This window comes from Mus caroli, unplaced genomic scaffold, assembly GCF_978045245.1.
Source record: "Mus caroli unplaced genomic scaffold, Mus_caroli_1 scaffold_2, whole genome shotgun sequence".
NCBI lineage: Eukaryota > Metazoa > Chordata > Mammalia > Rodentia > Muridae > Mus > Mus caroli.
The window spans coordinates 157,707,587-157,732,487 of NW_028227257.1; the positions used below are offsets into that span (position 1 = coordinate 157,707,587).

Sequence of the window (24,901 nt, forward strand, 5' to 3'; positions counted from 1 at the left end):
TGCTAAATGTCTTAAAGAGATGGATAGAAGGTGCATGTCTGAATATAATAAAGGAAACATACACTAAGACAATAGGATACATTAAATTAAAGGAGAGAAACTTAAAATAATCTGACAAAAACCAGGGAAAAGATAAGGCGGTCCACTCTCTCCCTTTCTCTTCAATGTAGTTCTTGAAGCTAGAGCATTAAGGCAACTGAAGGAGATTAAAGGGATACAACTTGGAAAGGAAGAAGTCCAAGTATTGCTATACACAGATGATATGATAGTATAAAAAGTGACACCAAAAATTATACTAGAGACCTGCCAGAGCTGATATACATAGTCAACAATGTGGCAAGATAAGAAGTTAACTCAAATTAGTAGCAGTGCTTTATAGGAAAAATAAGTTGGCTGAGAAAGAAATTAGGGAAGCAACAGTCTTCAAAATATCCACAAAAATATAAAATATCTTGATGTAACTCTAAGCAAGCAAGATAAATACCTGTATGACAAGAGCTTCAAGTCTCCGAAGTCATATATTGAGAAAGATATCAGAAGATGGAAAGATCTCCATGCTCATAGATTTAAAACATTAGCCTAGTAAAAATTGCCATCTTACAAAAAGCAGTCTACAGTGTCAATTACAATACCCATTATAAACCCAATACAATCCTTTATCTTTAGTGGCCGAGGAGCACTTAAAGAACCGTTTAATGTCCTTAGTCACTGGGAAAATGCAAGTCAAAATGACTCTGATATTCCATCTTACAACCAATTAATGTTTAAATTTGAAATTTCAAGTGGCATTCCCACACCATGGGTGAGCATGAATCCCTGACAGTATTCATCATACTCTGTTATGCTTGCAGATCAGATTCTAGCATGGCTCTCATCTGAGAGGTTCACCCAGCAGCTGACTAAGACAAATGTGGAAACCCACAGGCAAACAGTGGATGGAGTTTGGCGACTCTTAAGGAAGAATGGGAGGAAAGTTACAAACTTCTCAGGAAGACCAACAGTATCAACTAACCTGGAGCCTTCGGAATCTCAGAGACTAAACCAAGAAGCAAAAAACATGTATAGGCTAAACCCCGGCTACCCCAGAAATAAGTAGCAGTTGTAAATCTAGGCCTTAATGTGAATTTCAAACAACTGGAAAAGGGGCTATTCCAACAGCTGTTGCCTGTACTTGGGATATGTTCTTCCACCTGGGATGCTTAATTGACCTCAGTGGGTAAAGATGTGTCTGGCCTCAAGAGATTTGATATACTTGGGTAGGGGGATATTAAGGAGGCCCCCAACCACTCAGAAGTGAAGAGGAGGTGAGATGGGGAAGGATTGTGGGAAGAAGGGGTGTCTGGGAGGTAGGCAATTAACAACATGTAAAGTAAATAATTAACAAAAACAGTAATAATGAATTAAATGTATCTGTTAATTTAATGTTTTATTTATTTACATTTCAAATATTGTTCCACTTTCTGGTATCCCCTCTGCAAACCCTCTAGCCAATCCCCTCTCCCCTTTGCCTCTAAGAGGGAGCTCCTCCATCCACCTACCCACTCCTGTCTCACCACTGTATCATCTCCCTTTGCTGGAAAACAAGCCTCCACAGAGCCAAGCCCCTCCCCCTCCCACTGATGCCAGATAAGGCAATCCCCAGCTAACTAGTATCAGGAGCCATAGACCCTCCCATGCATACTCTTTGGTTGTTGGTTAAGTACCTGGTCACTCTGAGGGATCCAGTTAGTTGATAGTTGTTCATCCTAAGGGGTTGTAAACCCCTTTGGCTCCTTCAGTCCTTCCCCTAACTCTTCCATTGATGTCCCAGGGCTCAATCCAATGGTTGACTGTGAGTATATGCATGTCTTATTCAAGTACTGACAGAGCCTCTGAGAGGACAGCCATAGGCTCCTGTCTACAAGCACTTCTTGTCATCAGCAATAGTGTCAGGGTTTGGTGGATGCGAATGAGATGTATCCCAAGGTAGGGCAGTCTCTAGATGGCTTTTCCTTCAGTCTCTGCTCCAGTTTTTGTCCCTGTGTTGTCTTTATACAGCAACAAAATTGGGTTAAAATTTTTGAGACACGTTCATGATCCTATCCCTCAACTTGGGGCCATGCCTATCTACTGGAGGTGGTCTCGTCAGGTTCTATTTTCCTGCTGTTGTGTATTTCAGCTAATGGCATCCCCATTGGGTCCTGGAAGACCCTTGCATCCCTGGGGTCTGGGGTTTTTAGTGGTTCACCTCATTCACCACCACACACTGTTACATATTTCAACTCTTCTCCTGGTGCTCTGGACTTCTCTTCCCATACCTGTTCCTTCTGCCCCCTTTTCCCTCCCAGTCCTCACTCCCATGCAGGTCCCTCCCTCCCTCTGCCTACCATGATTATTTTGTTCCCCCTTCTAAATGGGAATGAAGCATACAGACTTTGGCCTTCCTTCTTCTAAGCTCCACGTGGTCTGTGAGATATATCATGAGTAATCTGAGCTTTGGGGCATTAGTGAGTATATACCATACATGTCCATTTGGGGCTTGGATACCTCACTCAGGATGGAAATTTCTAGTTCCTTCCATTTGCCTGCAAAAATTGTGAAGTGATCATTTTTTGTAGCTGAGTTGTATTCCATCCTATAAATGTACCACATTTGATGGGGATTGTATTAAATCTGTTGATTGCATTTGGCAAGTTGGCCATTTTTACTATGTTAATCCTACCAATCCAGGAACATGGGAGATATTTCCATCTTCTGAGGTATTCTTCAATTTATTTTTCCAGAGTCTTGAAGTTCTTGTCATATGGATCTTTCACGTGCTTGATTACAATTACACCAAAATATTTTATATTATTTGTGACTACTGTAAAAGGTGTTGTTTCCATAATTTCTTTCTTAGCCCATTTATCCTATGTATAGAGGAAAGCTAGTAATTTGTTTGAGTATCCAGCACTTTGCTGATGTTGTTTATCACCTGTAGGAGTTCTCTGGTAGAATAATTGAATACATACATTCCATTATGTACACTATCATATCATCTGCAAGTAGTGATATTTTGACTTCTTCCTTTCCAATTTGTATCCCTTTGACCTCCTTTTGTTGTCTTATTGCTCTAGCTAGAACTTCAAGAACTATATTGAATAAACAAGCAGAGAGTGGGCAACCATGTCTTGTCACTGATTTTAGTGGGATTACTTCAAGTTTCTCTCCATTTAATTTGATGTTGGCTACTGATTTGCTGTATATCGCTTTTATTATTAGGTATGTGCCTTAAATTCCTGATCTTTCCAAGGTGTTTAACATGAAGGGGTGTTGTACTTTGTCAAAGATTTTCTCATCATCTAATGATCATTTTTTTTCTTTCAGTTTCTTTATATGGTATATTCTGTTGATTAATATTGAACCACCCCTGCATTTCTGGAATGAAGCCTACTGGCTCCTGGTGGATGATGTTTTTGATTTATTCTTGGATTCAGTTTTCCAGTATTTTTTCTTTTCTTTTCTTTTCTTTTCTTTTCTTTTCTTTTCTTTTCTTTTCTTTTCCTTTTCTTTTCTTTTCTTTTCTTTTTCTTTTCTTTTCTTTCTTTTTTCTTTTCTTTTTTTCTTTTCTTTTCTTTCTTTTCTTTTCTTTCTTTCATTTTGTTTTTGGGTATTTCTTTTGTTCATAATGGAATTTGGCCTGAAATCTTTTTTTTGGTTGAGTCTTTGTATGATTTAGGAATCAAGGTTGCTGTAGCCTCATAGAATGTGCTGGCAATGTTCCTTTTGTTTGCATTTTGTGCAATAATTTGAGCAGTATTAGAATCAGCTCTTTGAAAATCTTGTAAAATTCTGAGTATCAAAGTAATTATGGCTTCATAGAATGAATTGAGTAGTGTTTCTTCTGTTTCTATTTTATAGAATAGTTTGAGGAATGTTGATATTAGCTCTTCTTTGAAAGTCTGGTTGAATTCTGCACTAAAGCCATCTGGCCCTGGGCTTTTTTTAGTTGGGAGATGCTTAATGACTGCTTCTATTTCCTTAGGGTATATGGGTCTGTTTAGATAGTTTATCTTCTCTTGATTTAACTTAGGTACAGGGTATCTGTTTAGAAAATCAAACATTTCATCTACATTTTCCAGTTTTGTTGAATACAGGCTCTTGTGGTAGAACCTGATTTTTTTAATTTCCACAGTTTTTATTGTTATTTCTTTATCCCTTTTCATTACTGATTTTGTTAATTTGAGTATATCTCTTTGCCCTTTAATTTAGTTTAGTTAGTTTGGCTAGGGGTTTATCTATCTTGTTGATTTCCTCAAAGAACCAGCTTTTGATTTTGTTGATTATTTGTATTACTCTCTTTGTTCCTATTTGGCTGATTTCCACCCTGATTTTGACTATTTCCTACAGTCTACTCCTCTTGGGTATGTTTGCTTCTTTTTGTTTGAGGACTTTTAGGCATGTTGTTAAGTTGCTAATGTAGGATCTCTCCACTTTCATTACAAGGGCACTTAGTGCTATGGATTTTCCTCTTAGCACTGCTTTGGGCTTGTGTCCCATAAGTTTGGGTATGCTGTGTCATCATTTTCAGTGAATTCCAGAAAGTCTTTAATTTCTTTATTTCTTCCCTGACCAAGTTATCATTGAGTAGAGAGTTCAGTTTCCATGGGTATGTGGGATTTCTGTTGTTTTTGCTGTTACTGAAGACCACCCTTAGCGCATGGTGATCTGATAGGATGCATGGAATTATTTTAATCTTTGAGTACTGGTTTGAGGGTTGTTTTGTGACCAATTATATGGTCAATTTTGGAGAAGGTACCATGAGGTGCAAAGAACAAGGTATATTCTTTTGCTTTAGGGTGAAATGTTCTGTAGATATCTGTTAAATCCATTTGGTTCATTACCTTTCTTAGTTTCACTGTGTCTCTTAGGTTCACTGTGTCTCTGTTTAGTTTCTGTTTCAAGGACCTATCTGTTGGTGAGAGTTGGGTGTTGAAGTCTCCCACTATTATTGTGTGGGGTTCAGTATGTGTTTTGAGCTTTAGTAAAGCTTCTTTTATGAATGTGGGTGCTCTTGCATTTGGGGCATAGATGTTTAGAATTGAGAGTTCATCCTGGTAGATCTTTCCTTTGATGACTATGAAGTGTCATTTCTCATCATGCTTGATAAGTTTTGGCTGAAAGTCTGTTTTATTGGATATTAGGAGGGCAACTCCCACTTGTTTCTTAGGACCATATGCTTGGAAACTTCTTTCCAGCCTTTTACTCTGAGGTAGTGTCTTTGTTATTGAAGTGTGTTTCTGGTATGCAGCAAAATGCTGGATCATGCTTGCATATCCAGTCTATTAGCCTATGTCTTTTTTATTGGGAATATTGATTTTCAGATATATTAAAGACAAATGATTGTTAGTTCCTGTTATGTATGTAGGTGATGTTATGTGTATGTGATCCTCTTCAGTTTTGTTGTGATATGCTTAATATCTTGTTTTTTTTTCTTTTGTGTTGGTACCCTCCTTTTGTTGGAGTTTTCCTTCTTGCATCTACTGTAGGGTTGTATTGATACATAAATATTGTTTAAATTTGGTTGTGTCCTGGAATATTTTGGTTTCTACATCTATGATGATTGAGAATTTTGCCACTTATAGTAACCTAGGCTGTCATTTGTGTTCTCTTAGGGTGTGCCTGACCTCTGTCCATGCTCTTGTGGCTTTAAGGGTCTCTGTTGAGAAGTTTGATATAATTCTGATAGGTCTGCCTTTATATATTACTTGGCCTTTTTCCCTTACAACTTTCAATATTCTTTCTTTGTTCCATGTATTTACTGTTTTGATTATTCTGTGATGAGAGGATTTTCTTTTCTGGTCCAATCTATTTGGTTGGTGTTCTATAGTCTTCTTGTACATTTAAAGCCATCTCTTTCTTTAGGTTGAGGAAGTTTTCTTCTATTATTTCGTTGAAGACGTTCTCAGGTTCTTTGGCCTGGGAATCTTAGCTCTCCTCTATTCCTATTATTCTTAGATTTGGTCTTTTCATTGTGTCCTGTATTTCTCAGATGTTTTGGGTTAGGAGTTTTTTATGTTTTGAATTTTCTTTAACTGTTGTGTCAATTTCTTCTACGGTATCTTCTACACCTGAGATTCTTTCTTCTAACTCTTGTATTCTGTTTTTTGATGCTTGAATCTACAGTTCCTGACCTTTTTTCTAGGTTTTCCATTTCCAGGTTTGCCTCTGTTTGTGTTTTCTTTATTGTTTCTACTTCCATTTTTAGGTCTTGGACCACTTTGTTCAATTTCTACATCTGTTTGTGTTTTCCTATATTTCTTTAAGGGGATTATTTGTTTCCTCTTTAAGGGCTTCTACCTGTTTACATATGTTTTGCTGTATTTCTTTCAGTGAGTTATTTGTATCCTCCTTAAAGGACTCTATTATCTTCATGAGATAGGATTTTAGGTCAGTTTTCTGGTGTGTTGGGATATCCAGGGCTTGCTGTGGTAGGAAAACTGGGTTCTCATGATACCAGAGTATATTGACTTCTGTTCCTTATGATCTTGCACTTGCCTCTCACTACCTGGTTATCTCTAGTGTTAACTGGCCTGGGTATCTCTGTCTAGAGCCTGCCTGCTGGGTCCCTGCATTGCTACAGATCTCCTGGGAGGTCTGTGGCCCTGGCTGTAGCAGACCTCCTGGAAGGCCTTCAGACTGTGGGGTCTTCAAAGGGGCATGCACACCAGTGATCTGCTGCCTGGCATGCAGCAGATCTCCTGGGAGGCCTTCAGACAGTAGGGTCTGTTGCCCTGGGTACAGCTGATCTCCTGGGATGCCTTCAGACTGTGGGGTCTCCAGAAGAGCAGACAAGCTGATGATCTGCTCAGGTGGGAGTATAGGCCAGAAAACAATTTGAAATTTCTAAACTCATAGGTTTACACTTTGATAGCACAGCAAAGGGATACAGGCTGGATGGATGTTTCTTGGCTATGTGTCTTTTGAGGCATCTGGGAATAGGGTTGCTACAAACACTCTCATACAAAAACAAGACCTATGTACACAGGCAAAAGGATGAATTACATTAAAACCACAACTAGATTTGTCTATGCAAAGAACACTGCTCTTCTTCTGATTGTACTTTCCACAGCTATCTTCTGTCCCCATGTGTGCAAGACAAACACATAAACACACATACACACACACACACACACACACACACACACACACACATGAATGCAATTGTCAGCCCAGGAATGCAAGCAAACACTGTCAAGACTGAACCAGGCAAGTGCAGCATGTCTGACATCTCAGAAACCAGGAGACTGGAGCTATGGATGGGATGGGTAGTTCTAGGTAGACAAGAGTGTTGATGATAAGAACCTGGACTCCCAGGCTCCTGCCTTCCACTCTGTTGCCTTCAAACTCAGGAATTGGTACGTTTTCTTGTTCAGGGATTGGTGGATTTTTTTTTTTTTCTGTAGGAAGGGCTTGGCCACTCTCCCACCTTGGAGCTAAAAAAGACCTTTACAGCTATTAGAAAACCAACAGTTAGGGCCCTTAGAAAGTCTGGGAGTGGGGCCTTGTCTCTGGAGCTCCTTAGGCCTGCAGTTTGGCCACTTTCTTGCCTTGATGGTTTACAAAGTATACAAAGTTTATAAAGGTAGTGTTTTCTCTGTCACCTGAGTTGGTGGTGTGTTTCTGCTCAAGTGGAAGGGCATCCTGGGACCCTGACACCCAGGAACCACACAGCTCTGAGGTTGGACAGTACTCCAAGGGAAGAGTATCTTGAGATGTGGGATTTTAGGAACCTTACAGCTCTAAGAGGAAGCCTCCTCAGCAGAGGCACTGCAGCTCCCCAGGAAGGATATGTCCAGCTGAGCTGAGGCACTCAGGAGCCTCAGCCCAGCTTCTTCTTCTCTGCTTCTTCTAATCTTTGCTTCTTTTCTTCTCAGCTTCTTCTGATGAGTCATTACAGGCAGTAAATCTCATAAAGAAGATTTACTGAAGGGAAGAATCTAGGAAGAGGAGGAAGGAATCCAGGGAAGGCTGCCCTCTGCTCCAGTAGTGGACAATAGGAACTGTACAAAGGGGCAGTGGTTATGTATGATTTCTGAAGGAATGGAGCTTCTCAGGGCAGAGATTTCCAGAGTGAGGATTGGTGGAATTTCAAGTCCTGAGCTTGGGACAATGGGAAGTGCTCAGGGATTGCTGGGTATTGTGGGAAGCTCAGGGATTGGTGGCTTTTTTCACCCCCTTTTCCTTATATCAGGCCCATGGGTTAGTAGGAAGTCCTTTCTGGCTGTAGATAACTATTGCCTCTCTGTTCTCCCTGATCCCTTGTCCAGATAGCCAGCACTTCATCTCTACAGCCTACCCCTTGACTTCCTCCCAGTTTCAGTCACTTGTTCTTCCTGTCTCAGCCATTCCTTCCTTTACTGCTGAGAATAAGCCTATGCTACACTATGGCAATATCACCAGGCTCATAACCTTGTGGCACTTTCACAAGGCCTTGTAAGCATTGAGGTGTCTAGGAAAGGGGAGGGTACCAACACTGTCACATTGATGTCCAGGACCCAGAAAGGTCCAGCTCTGGTTGTAAGAGGATGGTAAGGACAACTGATTTTGATTCCAGTAGCCCAGGATTTCCTTCATGGTGTTAAGGGTGGCAGCAAGCTGCCCAAGGGCAGCAGTACTAAGACTTCTGTCAATTGCTGGGTGCAAGGGGTTGGGGTGGGGGTGGGGGTGACATACCACTGTTGCCAGGCAACGCTTGTAAACACAGGAGGGTGGAGTGTCTGCTGGATACTGGCCAGCCTATGTCAGCCAGCACAGAGTAGTCCTGGCCACTATTAGGGAAGCATAGTTTGCCTGGAGTCAAGACTGCAAAGACTGAGCAAATGTTTTGCTAAAGGCTTTCTAGCTCAAATACCTGGGGTTTCAGCAACTTTGCTTCCTGCAAACTGCATCTAGCCCCAAGGGTGGTCTCCAAGGGAAGTTAGCAGGTGCTACAGAAAGCAGTTTCCTGGCTGACTCCAGTGTTGGTGGCAGGATGTGAACTTTGGAGCAGAAACAGGCTCACCTGCCAGATGAAATGGAAAGCTATAGTGCCTGCCTTGCCTACTTGCCTTCAGCACAGCCTTTAGTTCCCACATGTGCTCCAGGTTCTCCTTATAAATTTGAAAGGAACCTTACACTTAAGAACATGGTATCATGTTCTGGACATTTCAAGCCTCTTTTCCACTATGCTTCCCCATCTCCTGGAACTCTGTTTTCTCACTAAAAGTTATGGGGTCATGACTGGATGTGCCTGTTCATCCAGGATTGCCATGCAGTCTGATATCTGAATTTTTCGTCTTCCTCTTCCTCCCTCACCCCTTCCTCATCGAGATCTTCAAGACCTCTTCCATCTAAAGCTGTGAGATCCTCCAGAACTGGTGCTTCACATTTTATCTCTAGGCAATGTCAGGAATGAATGACACTTGCTAAGGAATTTTTAGATTCTCACCATCATCAGCACCCTCAAAATCTGGCAGATGCTCTTTCTATTGCATTCTCTATTGTACCTGGTCTTTCCTTCCCTTGACCTCCAACTTGATTCTCCTGCATCAACCTCCCAGTTCTGGGACTATGAATGTGGAGCACCAGGCATATGTCAGAAAGGGGTAACAAATCTGAGGCTTGGTGCCTGATAGGCAAGCATATGACTACCCCCATACTTGCCAAGAAATTCTATACATATCAGATTAAACCTCCATGCTCCATATTCACCATCTATTCTCAGCACTACATTTTTTAAAAAACAAAAGCTAGGGATCTTAGTTCAGTCCTGCTAGTGTGTCCCTTAAATCTCAACACTTCAGCAGCAGACAAATAGAATCATTTGGCTTCAAAGCCATTCTGATCTACACAGCAAGTTCCAGGCCCTGCAGGGCAACCTAGTGAGACCCTGCCTCAAAAAACAAAACAAAAGAAAGCTAGAATGTTCTCCTTTCTCTCCAATAATGCACTCTATGAAATAAAAGACACACTCAGAATATACTAAATAGATGTATATCATACTGCTGACATCTAACATATGAAGAATACAGTCATTTTCACATAAAAGCACATGTGTTATATTTAGTGAAATAATTCAAAGCAACCCTTTCCACAGTGAAAATCCCTGTAGTTCTTCCTTAAACTCATTTGCTAGTTCTAAATGTTTTAAATCATAAAAACATTTTGAATCCATTAATGTTTATAACATTTTTTTATCAACTCAGTTTCTTGCTTTCTAGCACAGAACTATTCTAGCATAGAACTATCAATACTCGGTTCTAGACTGATTAAATCAACCTGCTATGTACTGAAGGAATAAATCTTTCATAGGAAGTCCTTCTGAAGTGAGCATTCAATCAACAGTTTGTAGAGATAATTTTAATTAATACATAATACCATTGGTTATCAATAAAAGCTGAATGAAGTCATCTGGGTTTTTATTTTCATGTTTACAAGTATTCCATGATATGTGTGGGTTTGTTTTTCACTTTATGAAACTAAGACTGAAGGACTAAAGAAGTACAAGGATCACACAGTATGTATACAGCCAGTATTCTTACAAGGTCCAGAATTCCTCTCTGCATGAGGGCAGCACCAACATTGAAAGAGTTCTTTAAAATATTTCCTTCATCACAGATCATCCCTAAGACCCTGATCATGTTCTTTGAGGCCTGGCTAAAGTAGATATTTTCTAATCATATAATTATGTCTTTTCTCTTTCAGCTGTTCGTGGTAGCCAACTTCATGCTTTCAGGAGTCATGGTAACTATGGGCTTCGATTTTCAGTGGCAGCATCTGTCTTTGCACTTCGTTGTCCTGGGCTCTGTTAGTCACAAAAGAAATATGTATGGTTTTAACAGAATGAACTAATTATGAATGATACTGCTGTAATTTTTGTGTGTTTCATTTACCACCATGCATCCCTGTGTTCATAGTGATTTCTGACTTTACTGTACTACAATGTAGCCGCACTTGATGAAATTCCCATTACTTGTTTCTGATAATTTTTTCAAACTGGTGACCTCACCACAATGACAGTGGAAACAGGGACTGAATTGTTCATTGGAGGCCACTTAAAGAGCTATTCAAAATCTAAAGACGTGAAAGAGGAACCCTTATAGAAATTACTATTTTATGGATAAACACTGTGGGAAAGAAGTTGAACTTCAGATGTCTAGAAAAGACTGCATCTTTACAATTTTTAAAATGCACATAGAGAGTTTGAAATATAAAAACTAGTAACCTGTGTATTAAGAATACAAGAAGAGTCTGTGCAGATACATTTTAAGAACTTCATTAACAATAAACCCTACACAGAATAACAACAGTGAGAAGAAACTCTATGTTCTGGTTAGTATTTTTATCAACTTGAATCAGGCTAGAGTCATCTGGAAAGAGAGTTCATACCAAGGAATTGCTTCTACTGGGGATCATGGGCAAGTGTGTGGGGGTGTTTGTTTTCTTGATTGGTGATTGATGTGGGTGGGCACAGCCTACTATTGAGTGGTGCCACCCCTGGGCAGGTGGTCCTGGGTGATATAATGATACCAGGTTGAGCAAGCCAGGGACAGAAAGCCAGTAAGTAGCATTCCTCTATGGCCTCTGCTTCAGTTCCTGCCTCCTGGTCCCTGCTTTGGGATCCTGCCTTGACTTCCCTTGGTGATCATCTACAACACAACTCTAAGCTAAAATAAATCATCTCTTCATGGAGATGATTTTGTAATGGTGTTGACACAACAAGAGAAACCTAAGTCACATTTTTTTTTCAGAAATGATATGACACAACCTCTCCTTTTGCATTTTTCATAGTGCCATAAAATTAAAAGGAGAAAATCAATTTATTAAATGGTTTTCAATAAGGTATAAATAGCATACTGTCAAAGTTGTCTCATTTTGCCCAAGGCCATATTAACTAAATTACAGTTGGTAATACTTTTTAAAAATATATTCTATGCCACCATCATGGCAAAATATATGCAGTATTTAACATTTAACCTTGTCAGACCTCTAGAAGTGTTTGTAATCTGTTTAATTCATTTTGAATTATTGCTCACTTAGGACACCAATATTAGATAGCTGAATGCTCTTTGCATGCACTGTCTTGTTTTGAAATTTTTGTCATATTACCATCCACTTTGCTTAAAATATAAAACACTTAAAATATAAGTGTTATGAAATGCTTAATTAAGATTCATCCAGTGTTTGAACCAGAAGACCCTGGAGTGAGATAGCTTGCATAGTCACAAAGAGTGCATAGTAGAATCCTGGATACAATGTAAGATGATAAACACAGTTTTTAATATTATATACATAGATGAAACATTTGCATGACTTATTCCATTTAATAATCCAATGTTGTCTTGACATCACAAATGACAAATTTAAGGCAAAGTGAGTTAGTTTAACCAAAGTTAAAATATTTTAAATTCCAACACCTTTGCACAGATTGAGGTTTCCTGTTAGTGTCACCTCTTACTAATCCTCTTACATTTCAGATTAGTCTCCTCTTTCACACAGCTGGGTTGGATTAGGCTCAAATCAGGCTGCACTAACTTAGGCTCCTGCATTCCCTGCAGGCCTTATAAGAGGTGCCTGATTGGGACTGGAGAGATAGCTCAGCGGTTAAGAGCCTGACTACTCTTCCGAAGGTCCTGAGTTCAAATCCCAACAACCACATGGTGGCTCACAACCATCTGTAACAAGATCTGATGCCCTCTTCTGGTGTGTCTGAAGACAGCTACAGTGTACTTACGTATGATAAATATGATAAATAAATAAATCTTTATAAAAAAAAAAGGTGACTGATTAAGACCTTCTGCCACATACCTGTCTATGATGTTATCTGTCTCCATAATAGCTTCATTACTAAATCTTGGACTCCCTCATGAGTATTACTAATCTTACCAAATTGTGCCTAGTAGCTACTCAATCTTTTTAAATGAACAGATTACCTACTGAAAATAAACTGAAACATTTAAGAAGGAAAGCAAATATGTGGGTTCACAATCCAACTTGATGAGTTTCCTCCAATGATTTAGGCAGTTGCAGAATTTTCTTCTGTCTCCTGTACCCCAAAGTAGACTTGGTAAATTATGAATTCTCTGGAATTAGAATTTTCAACATTGCTAAATTTGGGAAAATTAATAATGTGTTGGTCAACCTATGACCTATCTAAAATATGAAAAGACCTCCAAAACTTGTAAATAATTATACCAGGACAGCATTAGCAATGGAGAGGCTGTGAAAATAGGGATACATGTTTGCCAGAACTACCCTCTGAGATGGAGAACTTTCTCAAGACAAACCCTAGCCCTTCTGGGTGGATCTGTCAGCATATGATACATTTTAGTGTTTGCCACATTTATGCTGCCAGATCTAATGTTCACCAAAATGGTCTGGCCTAGCTTGCTTAAAGTGACTCATCTGAAAAGTTGAGCTTTGGATAATTTAAATTATATAAAAGAGAAATTGATATTCTAGTAATAACAGATATATTGTAGTCTATGTACAATTACACTTACCTAATTATGAAATTTTTAACTATCTAGCTGGCAGAATCTTGGTTAGTTTCTTTTAACTATGCTAACGTCTTAAAGCAAAGCAGCATTGTTGACAATTCAACTTTAAATATTTACATACCTGCTGTGGAGTATTTATAGTCTCTTTGTAACTTATTTCCTCTTCTAATGAGATCACCTCTAGTTCAGATTCTGCTAATTATAATAAATTATGAATACCAATTGCCTAAAAACAATCATCTCTATTATCACCAATAGAATTCATTTTAAAATCAGAGAAAATTTTATCCAATTAAGTTAAGAGTCATTTGAAAAGAACATTTGCTCTTTTAAGACAAACATCTAATTATATAAAATATCAGTATGCCTCCCAGACATACCCTGAATGCTGCTATGTTTGAGATAAGTAAACAACCAAAAGATCTATTTATCCACCAAAACATGTGAACTATCTGGAAATATATTTTAAACCATATTGTAAAATATAATGGAAAACAAGTCCAGCCTGGAATGATGTGAACAGCAGTACATGCACATGTGGCATCTAGATGTTGAAGTCTTCCACCCCTGATATCCACCAGGTTTTTGAAACAGCAATTTTTTCTGTACTTGGAGTTCACTAATTACCAGGGTGGCAGGTCAGTAGCCCCATCATGTGTCTCCACCTGTATGTTCAAAGCAACTTTATAATAACCAGAAGCTGGAAAGAACCCAGATGTTCCTCAACAGAGGAATGAATACAGAAAATGTGGTACATTTACACAATGGAGTACTACTCAGCTATTCAAAACAATGAATTCTTGAAATTCTTAGGCAAATGGATTGAACTAGAAAATACCATCCTGAGTGAGGTAACCCAATCACAAAAGAATGAAAGAGGAAAATTACTGACCACCAGAACTCTCACCCCAGAATACATTCTGAACTCTCACACCGGAGTCCAACCCCTCCCAACTAAGGACTGTGCCAGGGACATTTTTGAGATAAGGGTGTGAGTAAAAACCTCAGTTCCAATGAATCAAGTACATGGCCAAAGTGTGGGACGCGTTGCGAAAAGCACTTTGGAAAAAACCCTTGGCTGAATCTCTTAGTGACGTAAACCTGTATTTTCCCTGCCCTGCTCCCCCCTTGCCTCCTTCCTATAAAAGCTTGTGAAAAGTTTGGGCCGGTTGTCGAATCTCCTCTACACCATGCTGGGTGTATGGGTTTCGACCCCAGAGCTCTAGTTCATGTATTTGCTTGCTGTTGCTTTATAGAGCTCTGGTCTATGTGCTTTTTATGTGCTTTCTTGTTGTTGCTTTATTAAATCTTACTCTCTACATCTTAAGTTTAGTCTCAGTGTCTTCTTGGGTGCGCGGCTGTCCCGAGGCTTAAGTGAGTGTCTCCCTTTGGGAGTCCTGGAGTCTTTCATTTGGTGCGTTGGCCGGGAATCAGCACGACCACCCAGAAGTCCTGGACCCACTCAGAAGTAAGATTTACTGTTCTGCTTTGGTCTGGTGTCTGTGTTCTGTTAGTTTCTGAGAGGCCAGGTAGGCTGTTCTGTATCTGGTGCGATCGCAGTTTCGGTTTTGCAGACGCTCAGTGTGCAATGTGCACAGTAAGACCGCGTTCCGGGTAGGAGCGCGGGCTGTGGATAAGGACAGACGTGTCCAGGTGTCCACCGTCTGTGCGCCCTGGGAGACGTCCCAGGAGGACAAGGGGAGGACTAAGGACGCTTAGTGGACCCCTCTGGAGACCGGGTGGGTCTAAATCTGTGCGAGATCGTGGGTTCGAGTCCCACCTCGTGCTTCAGGGTGCGAGATCGTGGGTTCGAGTCCCACCTCGTGCTTCAGGTTGCGAGATCGTGGGTTCGAGTCCCACCTCGTGCTTTGGTTTTTTCTTTTTGTCTCAAGTCTTGTGTCTGCTCTTGTTGTGTCTGCTATTATTCTAGAAATGGGACAATCTGCTGGGTGTGTAGGTGTGGAACTGCTGCATTTGTGTATTCTGAGATTGTGGGTTTATTCTGGCAGCTGCCACTGTGGACCGTAAGGACCCTAGTGGCTGTGAGAGGACGACTGTCTATGGCCTCACAGTCTGCACCCCAAAAAGATGTTCCAAGGGAGACCCTGGAAGGAGTGCCCAGGGTACAGAACAGTCAAAAAGACCTGGCTGTTGCCTGGCAGAGTGAAGGAGAGAGAGAGTGTTCTCTCTGCCAGGGCGGGAGTGGATGTGGAATCCCACCCCTATCAGGAAAAGGAGTCAATGTGGAATCCGACCCCGTCAGAAAATAGTGTTTGGCTGGTTGTATAAGTCCAGATGTGGACGGGTGTGCTTGTTTGTAGTTTTTGTCACGTGACAGACTTGTGTGTGTGTGTGTGTGTGTGTTAACCCTTTGTCGACTGTAGACTTGGACTGACGTCAGGACAGAATTTGTCAGCAATGGTTTTAAAAGGAAAAAAAAAAAAAAACTCAGTGCTGGTGAGTCCCAGACTGCTCAAAAGAGCTCTGAAATGCAGAGCTGGGCTAAAAATTTCCGGCCTTGGCGGCACAGTTAGGGCTTTAATAGCAACAGTGGCGCTGAGGTTCTGAGTTCTGCAGGCACAGCAGCAGCAGCGGCTGTCTGTGCCCCGTGAGCGAGTTGCGAGATGCTAATGGCGAATGCGGCAGCCTGCCGGTCCCACCTGGAGCCCTAGAGTGGCCATAAAGCCTGCCACAGCTGGGGAGGGGCCGACTACAGCCGTCGTCCCTCATTTGGCTCCCCCCAGAGTCTGCGCACGGGTGCATGCCCACACTCCTTTGTGCTCACTCCCCCGCCGCTGCCGCCTCCAAGGGCTCAAGCCATGCGGGAAGACAGTGCAGAGAGCACCGGGAAAACAGTGCAGAGAACACTGGGTGTCTATCAAGTAGTTAAATAGCTGACTCTGCCGCCTTCCCCCTCCCTGCCAGTGTTTGCCACTCCCAGGAGTTTGCGGCCACAGGTTCCCTGGTTGCTTCTCATTCCCCTGTCCCCTGTATTCTGTCTCTTGTTACAGAGACCAGAGTCAGAATCAGAAATGTGCTGTAAGACAGAAAAATAAACCAGGGTAGTGGAACTATGAAAAAAAGTTAAGTGACAGAATATAGATGTAATAATTAAATAACATTCAAAGTAAGCAAAGACAAGAAAGAGAAACAAAAAGATGAGATCTCCATTGCAGTTAAGAAACAGGAGCAAAGAGAGATAAATGACAAAGACTAAAACCTAGCAAAGTGACACTTGCTAATAATGCTAGCACTCAGGAATGATCTGTAAGAAACAGGGAGCCAGAAAATTTTTTAAAAAAAATAAGAAAAATAAAATGCCGGCCACAAAAGTCAGGGAAGCTAGAAAACTTAGTACCTGGCAACAAAAGCAAGCTTTTGGCTGAAGATCAAAGTGTTTACTGTTATCTGTTAAAGAAAAAAAGCACTGAGTGAGAGACTGCCCTAACAAAAAGAAGAGGAGCCCCCCCTCATGACCAAACCCTTCACCTGTTTGTGGCTGAAAGTAAAGAAAAAGCAGAAGGGGTGCTAACACAGAAGCTGAGTCCTTAAAAGAGACTGGTGGTCTACCTGTTGAAGCAGCTAAAAAGAGACTGTGTTTCATATTCCTCCACTGACCAGTGCAAAGCAAGTTTAAAAGGTTCCTGGACACTGCAGGCCTTTGCAGACTGTGGATTCCAGGTTTTGCTGAATTAAAAAGATAAACAGCCCTTCGTATAAAAATAAAAAATAAAAAGAACAACCTTGGATGGCCTTAGATGCTATTGAGACTGCCCTAATGTTGTCCCTAACTTTGGGACTCCTAGATGTGACTGAGAACAAAAGTATTGCCAAAGAGGTTCTTACTCAGAGATTGGGACCCTGAAAAAGACCGGTGGCATACTTGTAAAAATTAGACCTGGTGACTGTAAGATGACCTGCTTGTCTGCACATAGTGGCTTCTGGTCAAGGACGCAGATAAACTGACTCTGAGACAAAACTTGGCACATGCCCTAAAAGTGTGGTTCAGCCCCCTGACCGATGGCTGACTAATGCTCTGGAAAACATGATCCAATTGTTCCCCTGACTGATGGACACATTATCAGAGCTTTTTGTTGACAGAACAAGTGACCTTCGCTTCTCCTGCTAACCTGCTGAGTCTTCACCTACTCATCACTGCTCTGACATTCTGGCGGAAGGAACTTCGGCTCAGAAGGCTGAACTCCTGGCACTAACCCAAGCCCTGCGGTTGGCTAAAGGCAGAGACATCAAAGACAAAGAAGAAATTCTGGCCCTCCTAGAAGCTCCTGAATGAACTGGGTGAGTTGGGGTACCGGGTATCAGCCAAGAAAGCTCAGTTATGTCGTACCGAGGTGCCGAGACGACGAAAAGCGGTGGCTCACCGAGGCCAGAAAAAAGACTGTGATGCTGATCCCAACCCCCACCGCCCCGCGCCAAGTACGTGAGTTTCTGGGGACGGCGGGCTTTTACAGACTCTGGATACCAGGGTTCGCGACACTGGCGGCCCTCTATATCCACTTACTAAAGAAAAAGTCCCATTCACCTGGACTGAGGAACACCAAAAAGCCTTTGACAGCATAAAGGCAGCCCTGCTTGTTAGAGACGCTGACAAGCTTACTCTGGGTCAGCATGTGACTATACCCACTACCAGAGTTTACTGCTCCTTGGCGGATGACTCCACTCCTGTACATCAATGTGCTGATGTCCTGGCTGAGGAAACTGGAACAAGGAGAGATCTGACTGATCAGCCTTGGCCAGGTGTGCCTGCCTGGTACACAGATGGAAGCAGCTTTGTCACAGGAGCAGCAGTAGTTGATGAAAAGCAGCTCATATCCATGGGGCCATCTACCAACAGAGGGGGCTACTTACCTCGGCAAGTAAAGATCAAATCAGCCTTGGCCTGAAAGTTTAAACTGGTACACGGATGGCAGTAGCCTCATGGTTAAAGGTAAGCGGAAGGCGGGGACAGCAGTGCAGCGGTGGACAAAAAAACAAGTGATCTAGGCCAGCAGCCTCCCTAAAGGGACTTCAGCCCAAAAAGCTAAATTTGTGGCTTTGATACAAGCTCTATAAATGACGAAAGAAAAGTCTACACTGACAGCAGGTATGCTTTTGCCACTGTATGGAACAATATACAGACAAAGAGAGCTGTTGACATCTACAGAAAAAGACCTAAGATGCTGTGAACAAAAGAAATCAGATGGCAGATCTAACCGCCAAAAACAGGCATCCCAAAGAGCAATGATCCTGGCAGTCTGAAAACTATCAAGTTATAGACAAATTAAGACTGGTAAAAGAAACCCTGTATAAAATGGTAAAAACTGAAAGAAAGAAAACTAGTCCTCCCTTGAAAAGACAGACCTGACATCAACTGAGAAATAAACTTTACTGAGAAAAAACGTTCTCAAAATGGATAAATGAGACTGCTCACATAGTCATCAAGAAGATTATTGAAGAAAATTTTTCCAAGGTTCAGAGTGCCAAAAGCAATAGTGTCAGATAATAGCCCTGCTTTGTTGCCCAGGTAAGTCAGGGTGTGGCCAAGCATTTAGAGGTCAAATAAAAATTACATTGTGTGTATAGACCTCAGAGCTCAGGACAGATAAAAGAAATTAGTTTAAAACTCTATGACAGACCTTGACAAAATTAATCGTAGAGACTGGCACAGACTTGGTGTTCCTTCCCTATGCCCTACTTAAACGTACTAGAAATACTTCCTCTTGATTCAGTTTTATCCTTTATGAGACTCCTATGCCCGTTATAGTCTTAAATGATGTGTTTAAACCTATGTTGTTATAATAATGATCTGTATGCTAAGTTAAAAGGCTTGCAGGTGGTCTGGTCACAACTGGGAAAAATCGGACTGAGTACATGGACGACATTGCTCCAGGGATCCCAACAGCTGAGACAGTGAACGAGCTGGGTACCCCAAGGACATCTCACCAGTTCCAGCCAGAGATCTGATCTACGTGCACCTACATCATGCCCAGACCCACAAGCCTCGCTAAAAGGGCCCCTGCCTAGTTCTGTTTACTAATGCTTCTTATTCTGTTTTTGTTCCCATGTTAAAATAGAGTAAATGCAGTATTCTCCGCATAAAAATATAGACTTCTGAAATTCTAAGATTAGAATTACTCACTAGAAGGAGTGGGGAATGAAAGAGGAAAATTACTGACCACCAGAACTCTCACCCCAGAGTACATTCTGAACTCTCACACCGGAGTCCAACCCCTCCCAACTAAGGACTGTGCCAGGGACATTTTTGAGATAAGGGTGTGAGTAAAAACCTCAGTTCCAATGAATCAAGTACATGGCCAAAGTGTGGGACGCGTTGCGAAAAGCACTTTGGAAAAAACCCTTGGCTGAATCTCTTAGTGACGTAAACCTGTATTTTCCCTGCCCTGCTCCCCCCTTGCCTCCTTCCTATAAAAGCTTGTGAAAAGTTTGGGCCAGTTGTCGAATCTCCTCTACACCATGCTGGGTGTATGGGTTTCGACCCCAGAGCTCTAGTTCATGTATTTGCTTGCTGTTGCTTTATAGAGCTCTGGTCTATGTGCTTTTTATGTGCTTTCTTGTTGTTGCTTTATTAAATCTTACTCTCTACATCTTAAGTTTAGTCTCAGTGTCTTCTTGGGTGCGCGGCTGTCCCGAGGCTTAAGTGAGTGTCTCCCTTTGGGAGTCCTGGAGTCTTTCAAGAACACACATGGTATGCAGTCAATTATAAGTGGATATTAGCCCAAAAGCTCGGAATTCCCAAGATACAATTCACAGACCACATGAAGCTCAAAAGGAAGGAAGACCACATGAAGCTCAAAAGGAAGGAAGTGTGGATATTTCACTCATTCTTAGAAGAGAAAACAAAATATTCACGGGAGGAAATATGGAGACAAAGTGTGGAGCAGAGACTAAAGGAAAGGCCACCCAGAGACTGCCCCACCTGGGGATCCATCCCATATACAGACACTAATACTTTTGCAGATGCCAAGAAGTGCTTGCTGAAAGGGGCCTGATACAGCTATCTCCTGAGAGGCTCTGCCAGAGCCTGGCAAATACAGAGGGGGATGCTCACAGCCAACCATTGGACTGAGCGCGAGGTCCCCAATGGAGGAGTTAGAGAAAAGTCTGAAGGAGCTGAAGGGATTTGCAACCCCATAAGAAGAACAACAGTATCAACCAACCAGCCTCTCAACCCTGAGCTCCCAGGGACTAAATCACCAACCAAAAAGTACACATGGAGCGACACATGGCTCCAACCACATATGTAGCAGAGGATGGCCTTGTCAGTCATCAATGGGAGGAGAGGCCCTTGGTCCTGTGAAAGCTTGATGCCCCAGTGTAAAAGAATCCCAGGGCAGGGAGGTGGGAGTAGAGGAGTGGGAAAATATCCTCATAGAAGCAGGGGGAGGGGTCATGGGATAAGGGGTTTCCAGAGGGGAAGCCAGGAAAGGGGATAATATTTGAAATGTAAATAAGTAAAATATTCATTAAAAATAATGTGGAAGTCTAATTATTCAAACAGTTTTACTATAAAACTGAACTCAGAAGAGGTCTACAAAATTAGCTATTTAATTTTTTTCTCTTTAAATAGGTATATAATAAGGAATAGAAAAGACAAAACTGTGCAGGGCCTGACAAATTAGAAAAAAAAAAATGAAGAAAGCTTGAATTTTGACAAAGTGTGGTATAATGATTCACTATCTTCTGTTGAAAAGTTTCCCAGCTGCTTCACCCAAAACCCTGGATTTCTCTTATGAAGTGGCTGTTGTAACTGTGTTATGGTCTGATTGAGACTTACAAGCATCATCTCCCTCTCAGGAGACTGTTTCTGGGCAAACGTAACAATTCTCAAATAAACTTTTTTTTTTTTAAGAAAACAAGTGACAGCAGATGCTGAAAGGATTCATTCTCTGTGGGATTTCAAACATGGTACAGTCATTCTGCCAATTGGTGTGGTGAATGAGCAAGAAGCTAAGCACAGACTCACCATATGATGCAGTTATTCCACCCCTCACACGTGTCCAAAGCACTCATCCCTACTCTGCATATGCTTGCTTAGTCATGTTCACTACCACTCCATTCACAGTAGCTAGGAAATGGAAACTACTTAAATATTGTTCAATTAATAATCAATAATAAATACATGATACATATATATTACAGAATTCTATCTAGCAATAAAAAAAATGAAGTCAGGAAAATAGATGGAACTAAAAACAGTATGTTGAGTGAGGTGAGCCAGACCTAGAAAGACCAATGTCAATTTTGTTTTTATTCCTATCTTGGAGTCTTTACATGTGAATATATAGCCTGGAGTAACTGCAAGAACCAAGCAGGTTAAAAGGGACCATGGCAGGGAGTGACATGGGGAAGAAGCTCTAATTGGGGAAAGGATAGTATGAAACAGGTGTTTTGAAAAGGAAATGTAAAAGACTGAGCTGGGTGTAATATGGAAAGGAGCTGGAAGACTGCATAGAGGTAGAAGAAGAGAAGAAGAATAAATAATGCTATGGTGTTTTTAAATTCTATAGGAAAGCATTATTTTATGTTTACCTAAAATTAAATATGTGTGTTTGTTTGTGTGTGTGTGTGTGTGTGTGATACACACACACACACACACACACATTCAAATATTTTAAATGAAGCTATACCATTTGGGTGATAATACTGCCTTCAAGAGCCATCTAACCATCTGCACCCAAGAGCTGAGGCTGTTCTACAGCCCACCTGTGCACGGGTCCCACCAGGAGAGACCTATTCTTCCTAGAGTGTTATCATTCCCATGGGATAAAAGATATATATATCTTGTGCTGTAAGATATATATATATATAAAGAACTTCAAGTCTCTGAAGAAAGAAATTGAACAAAATCTCAAAATATGGAAAGATCTCCCATGCTCATGGATTGGCAGGATTAATATAGTAAATATTGCCATCTTTCTGAAAGCAATCTACAGAATTGACAATGCCCATCAAAATTCCAATTCAATTCTTCACAAAGTTATAAAGAGCAATTTGCAAATTCATCTGGAATAACAAAAAACCTAGAATTGCAAAAACTATCCCCAACAATAAAATAACTTCTGGTGGAATCACCATCCCTGACCTCAAGCTGTACAACAGAACAATTGTGATAAAAACTACATGGTACTGGTACAGTGACAGGAAGGTAGATCAATGGAATAGAATTGAAGACCCAGAAATGAACCCACACACCTATGGTCACTTGATCTTTGAAAAAGGAGCTAAAACCATCTGGGGTAGGGGGTGTTTAACAAATGGTGCTGGCTCAACTAGCAATTAGCATGTAGAAGAATATGAATTGATCCATTCTTATCCCCTTGTACAAAGCTCAAGTCCAAGTGGATCAAGGACTTCCACATAAACCAGATACACTGAAACTAATAGAAGAGAAAGTGGGGAAGAGCCTCGAAGATATGGGCACAGGGGAAGAATTCCTGAACTGAACAGCAATGGCTTGTGCTGTAAGATCAAGAATCGACAAATGGGACCTCATAAAATTACAAAGCTTCTGTAAGGCAGAGGACCCTGTCAATAGAACAAAACAGCAACCAACAGATTGGGAAAAGATCTTTACCAATCCTCCATCCAATAGAGGGCTAATATCCAATATATACAAAGAACTCAAGAAGTTAGACTCCAGAAAACAAATAACCCTATTTTTAAAATGGGGTACAGAGATAAACAAAAAATTCTCCACTGAGGAATACTGAACTGCTGAAAAGGACCTAAAAAATAAATGTTCAGCATCCTTAATCATCAGGGAAATGCAAATCAAAACAACCCTGATATTCCACCTCACACCAGTCAGAATGACTAAGATCAAAAATTCAGGTGACAGCAGATGCTGGCAAGAATGTGGTGAAAGAGGCACACTCCTCCATTGCTGGCAGGACTGCAAGCTGGTACAGCCACTCTGGAAATCAGTATGGTGGATTCTTCAGAAAATTGGACATAGTACTACCGGAATATCCAGCAATACCACTCCTGGGCATATACCCAGAAGATGCTCCAACATATAATAAGGACACATGCTCCACTATGTTCATAGCAGCCTTATTTATAATAGCCAGAAGTTGGAAAGAACACAGATGTCCCTCAAAAGAGGAATGGATACAGAAGATGTGGTACACATTTACACAATGCAGTACTATTCAACTATTCAAAACAATAAATTTATGAAGTTCTTAGGCAAATGGATGGAACTAGAAAATATCATCTTGAATGAGGTAACCCAATCACAAAAGAACACGCATGATATGCATTCACTGATAATTGGATATTAGCCCAGAAACTCAGAATACCCAAGCTACAATTCACAAACCACATGAAACTCAATAAGAAGGAAGACCAAAGTGTGTATACTTCTATCATTCTTAGAAGGAAGAACTAAATACCCATGGGAGGAGTTGCAAAGACAGAATGTGGAGCAGACACTGAAGCAATAACCATCCAGAGACTGCCTCACCTGGGGATCCATCTCATATACAATCACCAAACAAAGACATTTTTGTGGATGCCAACAAGTGCTTGCTGACAGCAGCCTGTTATAGCTGTCTCTGGAGAGGCTCCACCAGTGCCTGACAAATACAGAAGTGGATTCTTACAGCCTACCATGGACTGAGCACAAGGTCCCCAATAAAGGAGCTAGAGAAAGGACCCAAGGAGCTGAAGGGGTTAGCAGCCCCATAGGAGGAACTAACCAGTACCTCCAGAGCTCACAAGGACTAAATCATCAACCAAAGTGCCATGATGGGACTCATGGCTCCAGCTGCATGTGTAGCAGAGGATGTTCTAGTTGGTCATCCATGGGAAGAGAGGCCCTTGGTCCTGTGAAGGCTCTATGCCCCAGTGTAGGGGAACCCCAGGGCCAGGAAGAAGGTGTGTGTGGGATGGTGAGCAGGGGGGTGGGTGGAAGGAATAGGAGGTTTTCAGAGGGGAAACCAGGAAAGGGGACAACATTTGAAATGTAAAGTTAATATCTAATTTTTAAAACACCATATAACAAAACCTACAGGACCATGCATGAGAAATCTGCTTTAGGGTTTCTGGGCAGGGTAATCCAAGAGATCCCCAACTAACATAAGCTATTGTTTCCCTTGATTTCCTCCAAGATTTTGAAGGTAAGTCACTTCTGCTGGAAATAACATATACTTTGGATGTAGGTCTTTGGGTCATCAAGTTGGGTCTGACCCATAAGCCTCTTCCATGAAGAATAGCTCTGACAGTAACAGAGGGTACAACACCAGCTGACAAGGAAAAAATGCAATCACTAATCCTACCAGCTGGGATTAGCATAGCAGGATGTCCACAAAGGTGAAATAGTGGTGCTTATATTTTGGAGCTAACCAACATCTATCTAATTGGATTTAAGGTCTGCTCAA

At 41.3% G+C, this 24,901-nt stretch overlaps 1 protein-coding gene across 3 annotated transcripts in view; it reads right to left on the minus strand.

The window, feature by feature from the left end:
• Nucleotides 1-10,401: 10,401 nt before the first annotated feature.
• Nucleotides 10,402-24,901, minus strand: part of LOC110289940 (uncharacterized) — a 78,917-nt gene continuing 64,417 nt past the window's right edge. The window contains exons 10-11 of one of the 3 annotated variants that reach the window (XM_085835129.1): nucleotides 13,621-13,691; nucleotides 10,402-10,804 (exon numbers count right to left, since the gene is read on the minus strand). In XM_085835129.1, the coding sequence (XP_085691255.1) occupies nucleotides 10,748-10,804; nucleotides 13,621-13,691 (128 nt within the window). In that variant the 3' untranslated portion in view covers nucleotides 10,402-10,747. Of the gene's footprint in view, nucleotides 10,805-13,620; nucleotides 13,695-24,901 lie in introns of all 3 variants that reach the window. The other 2 variants (XM_085835128.1, XM_085835130.1) reach the window with 2 other exon arrangements.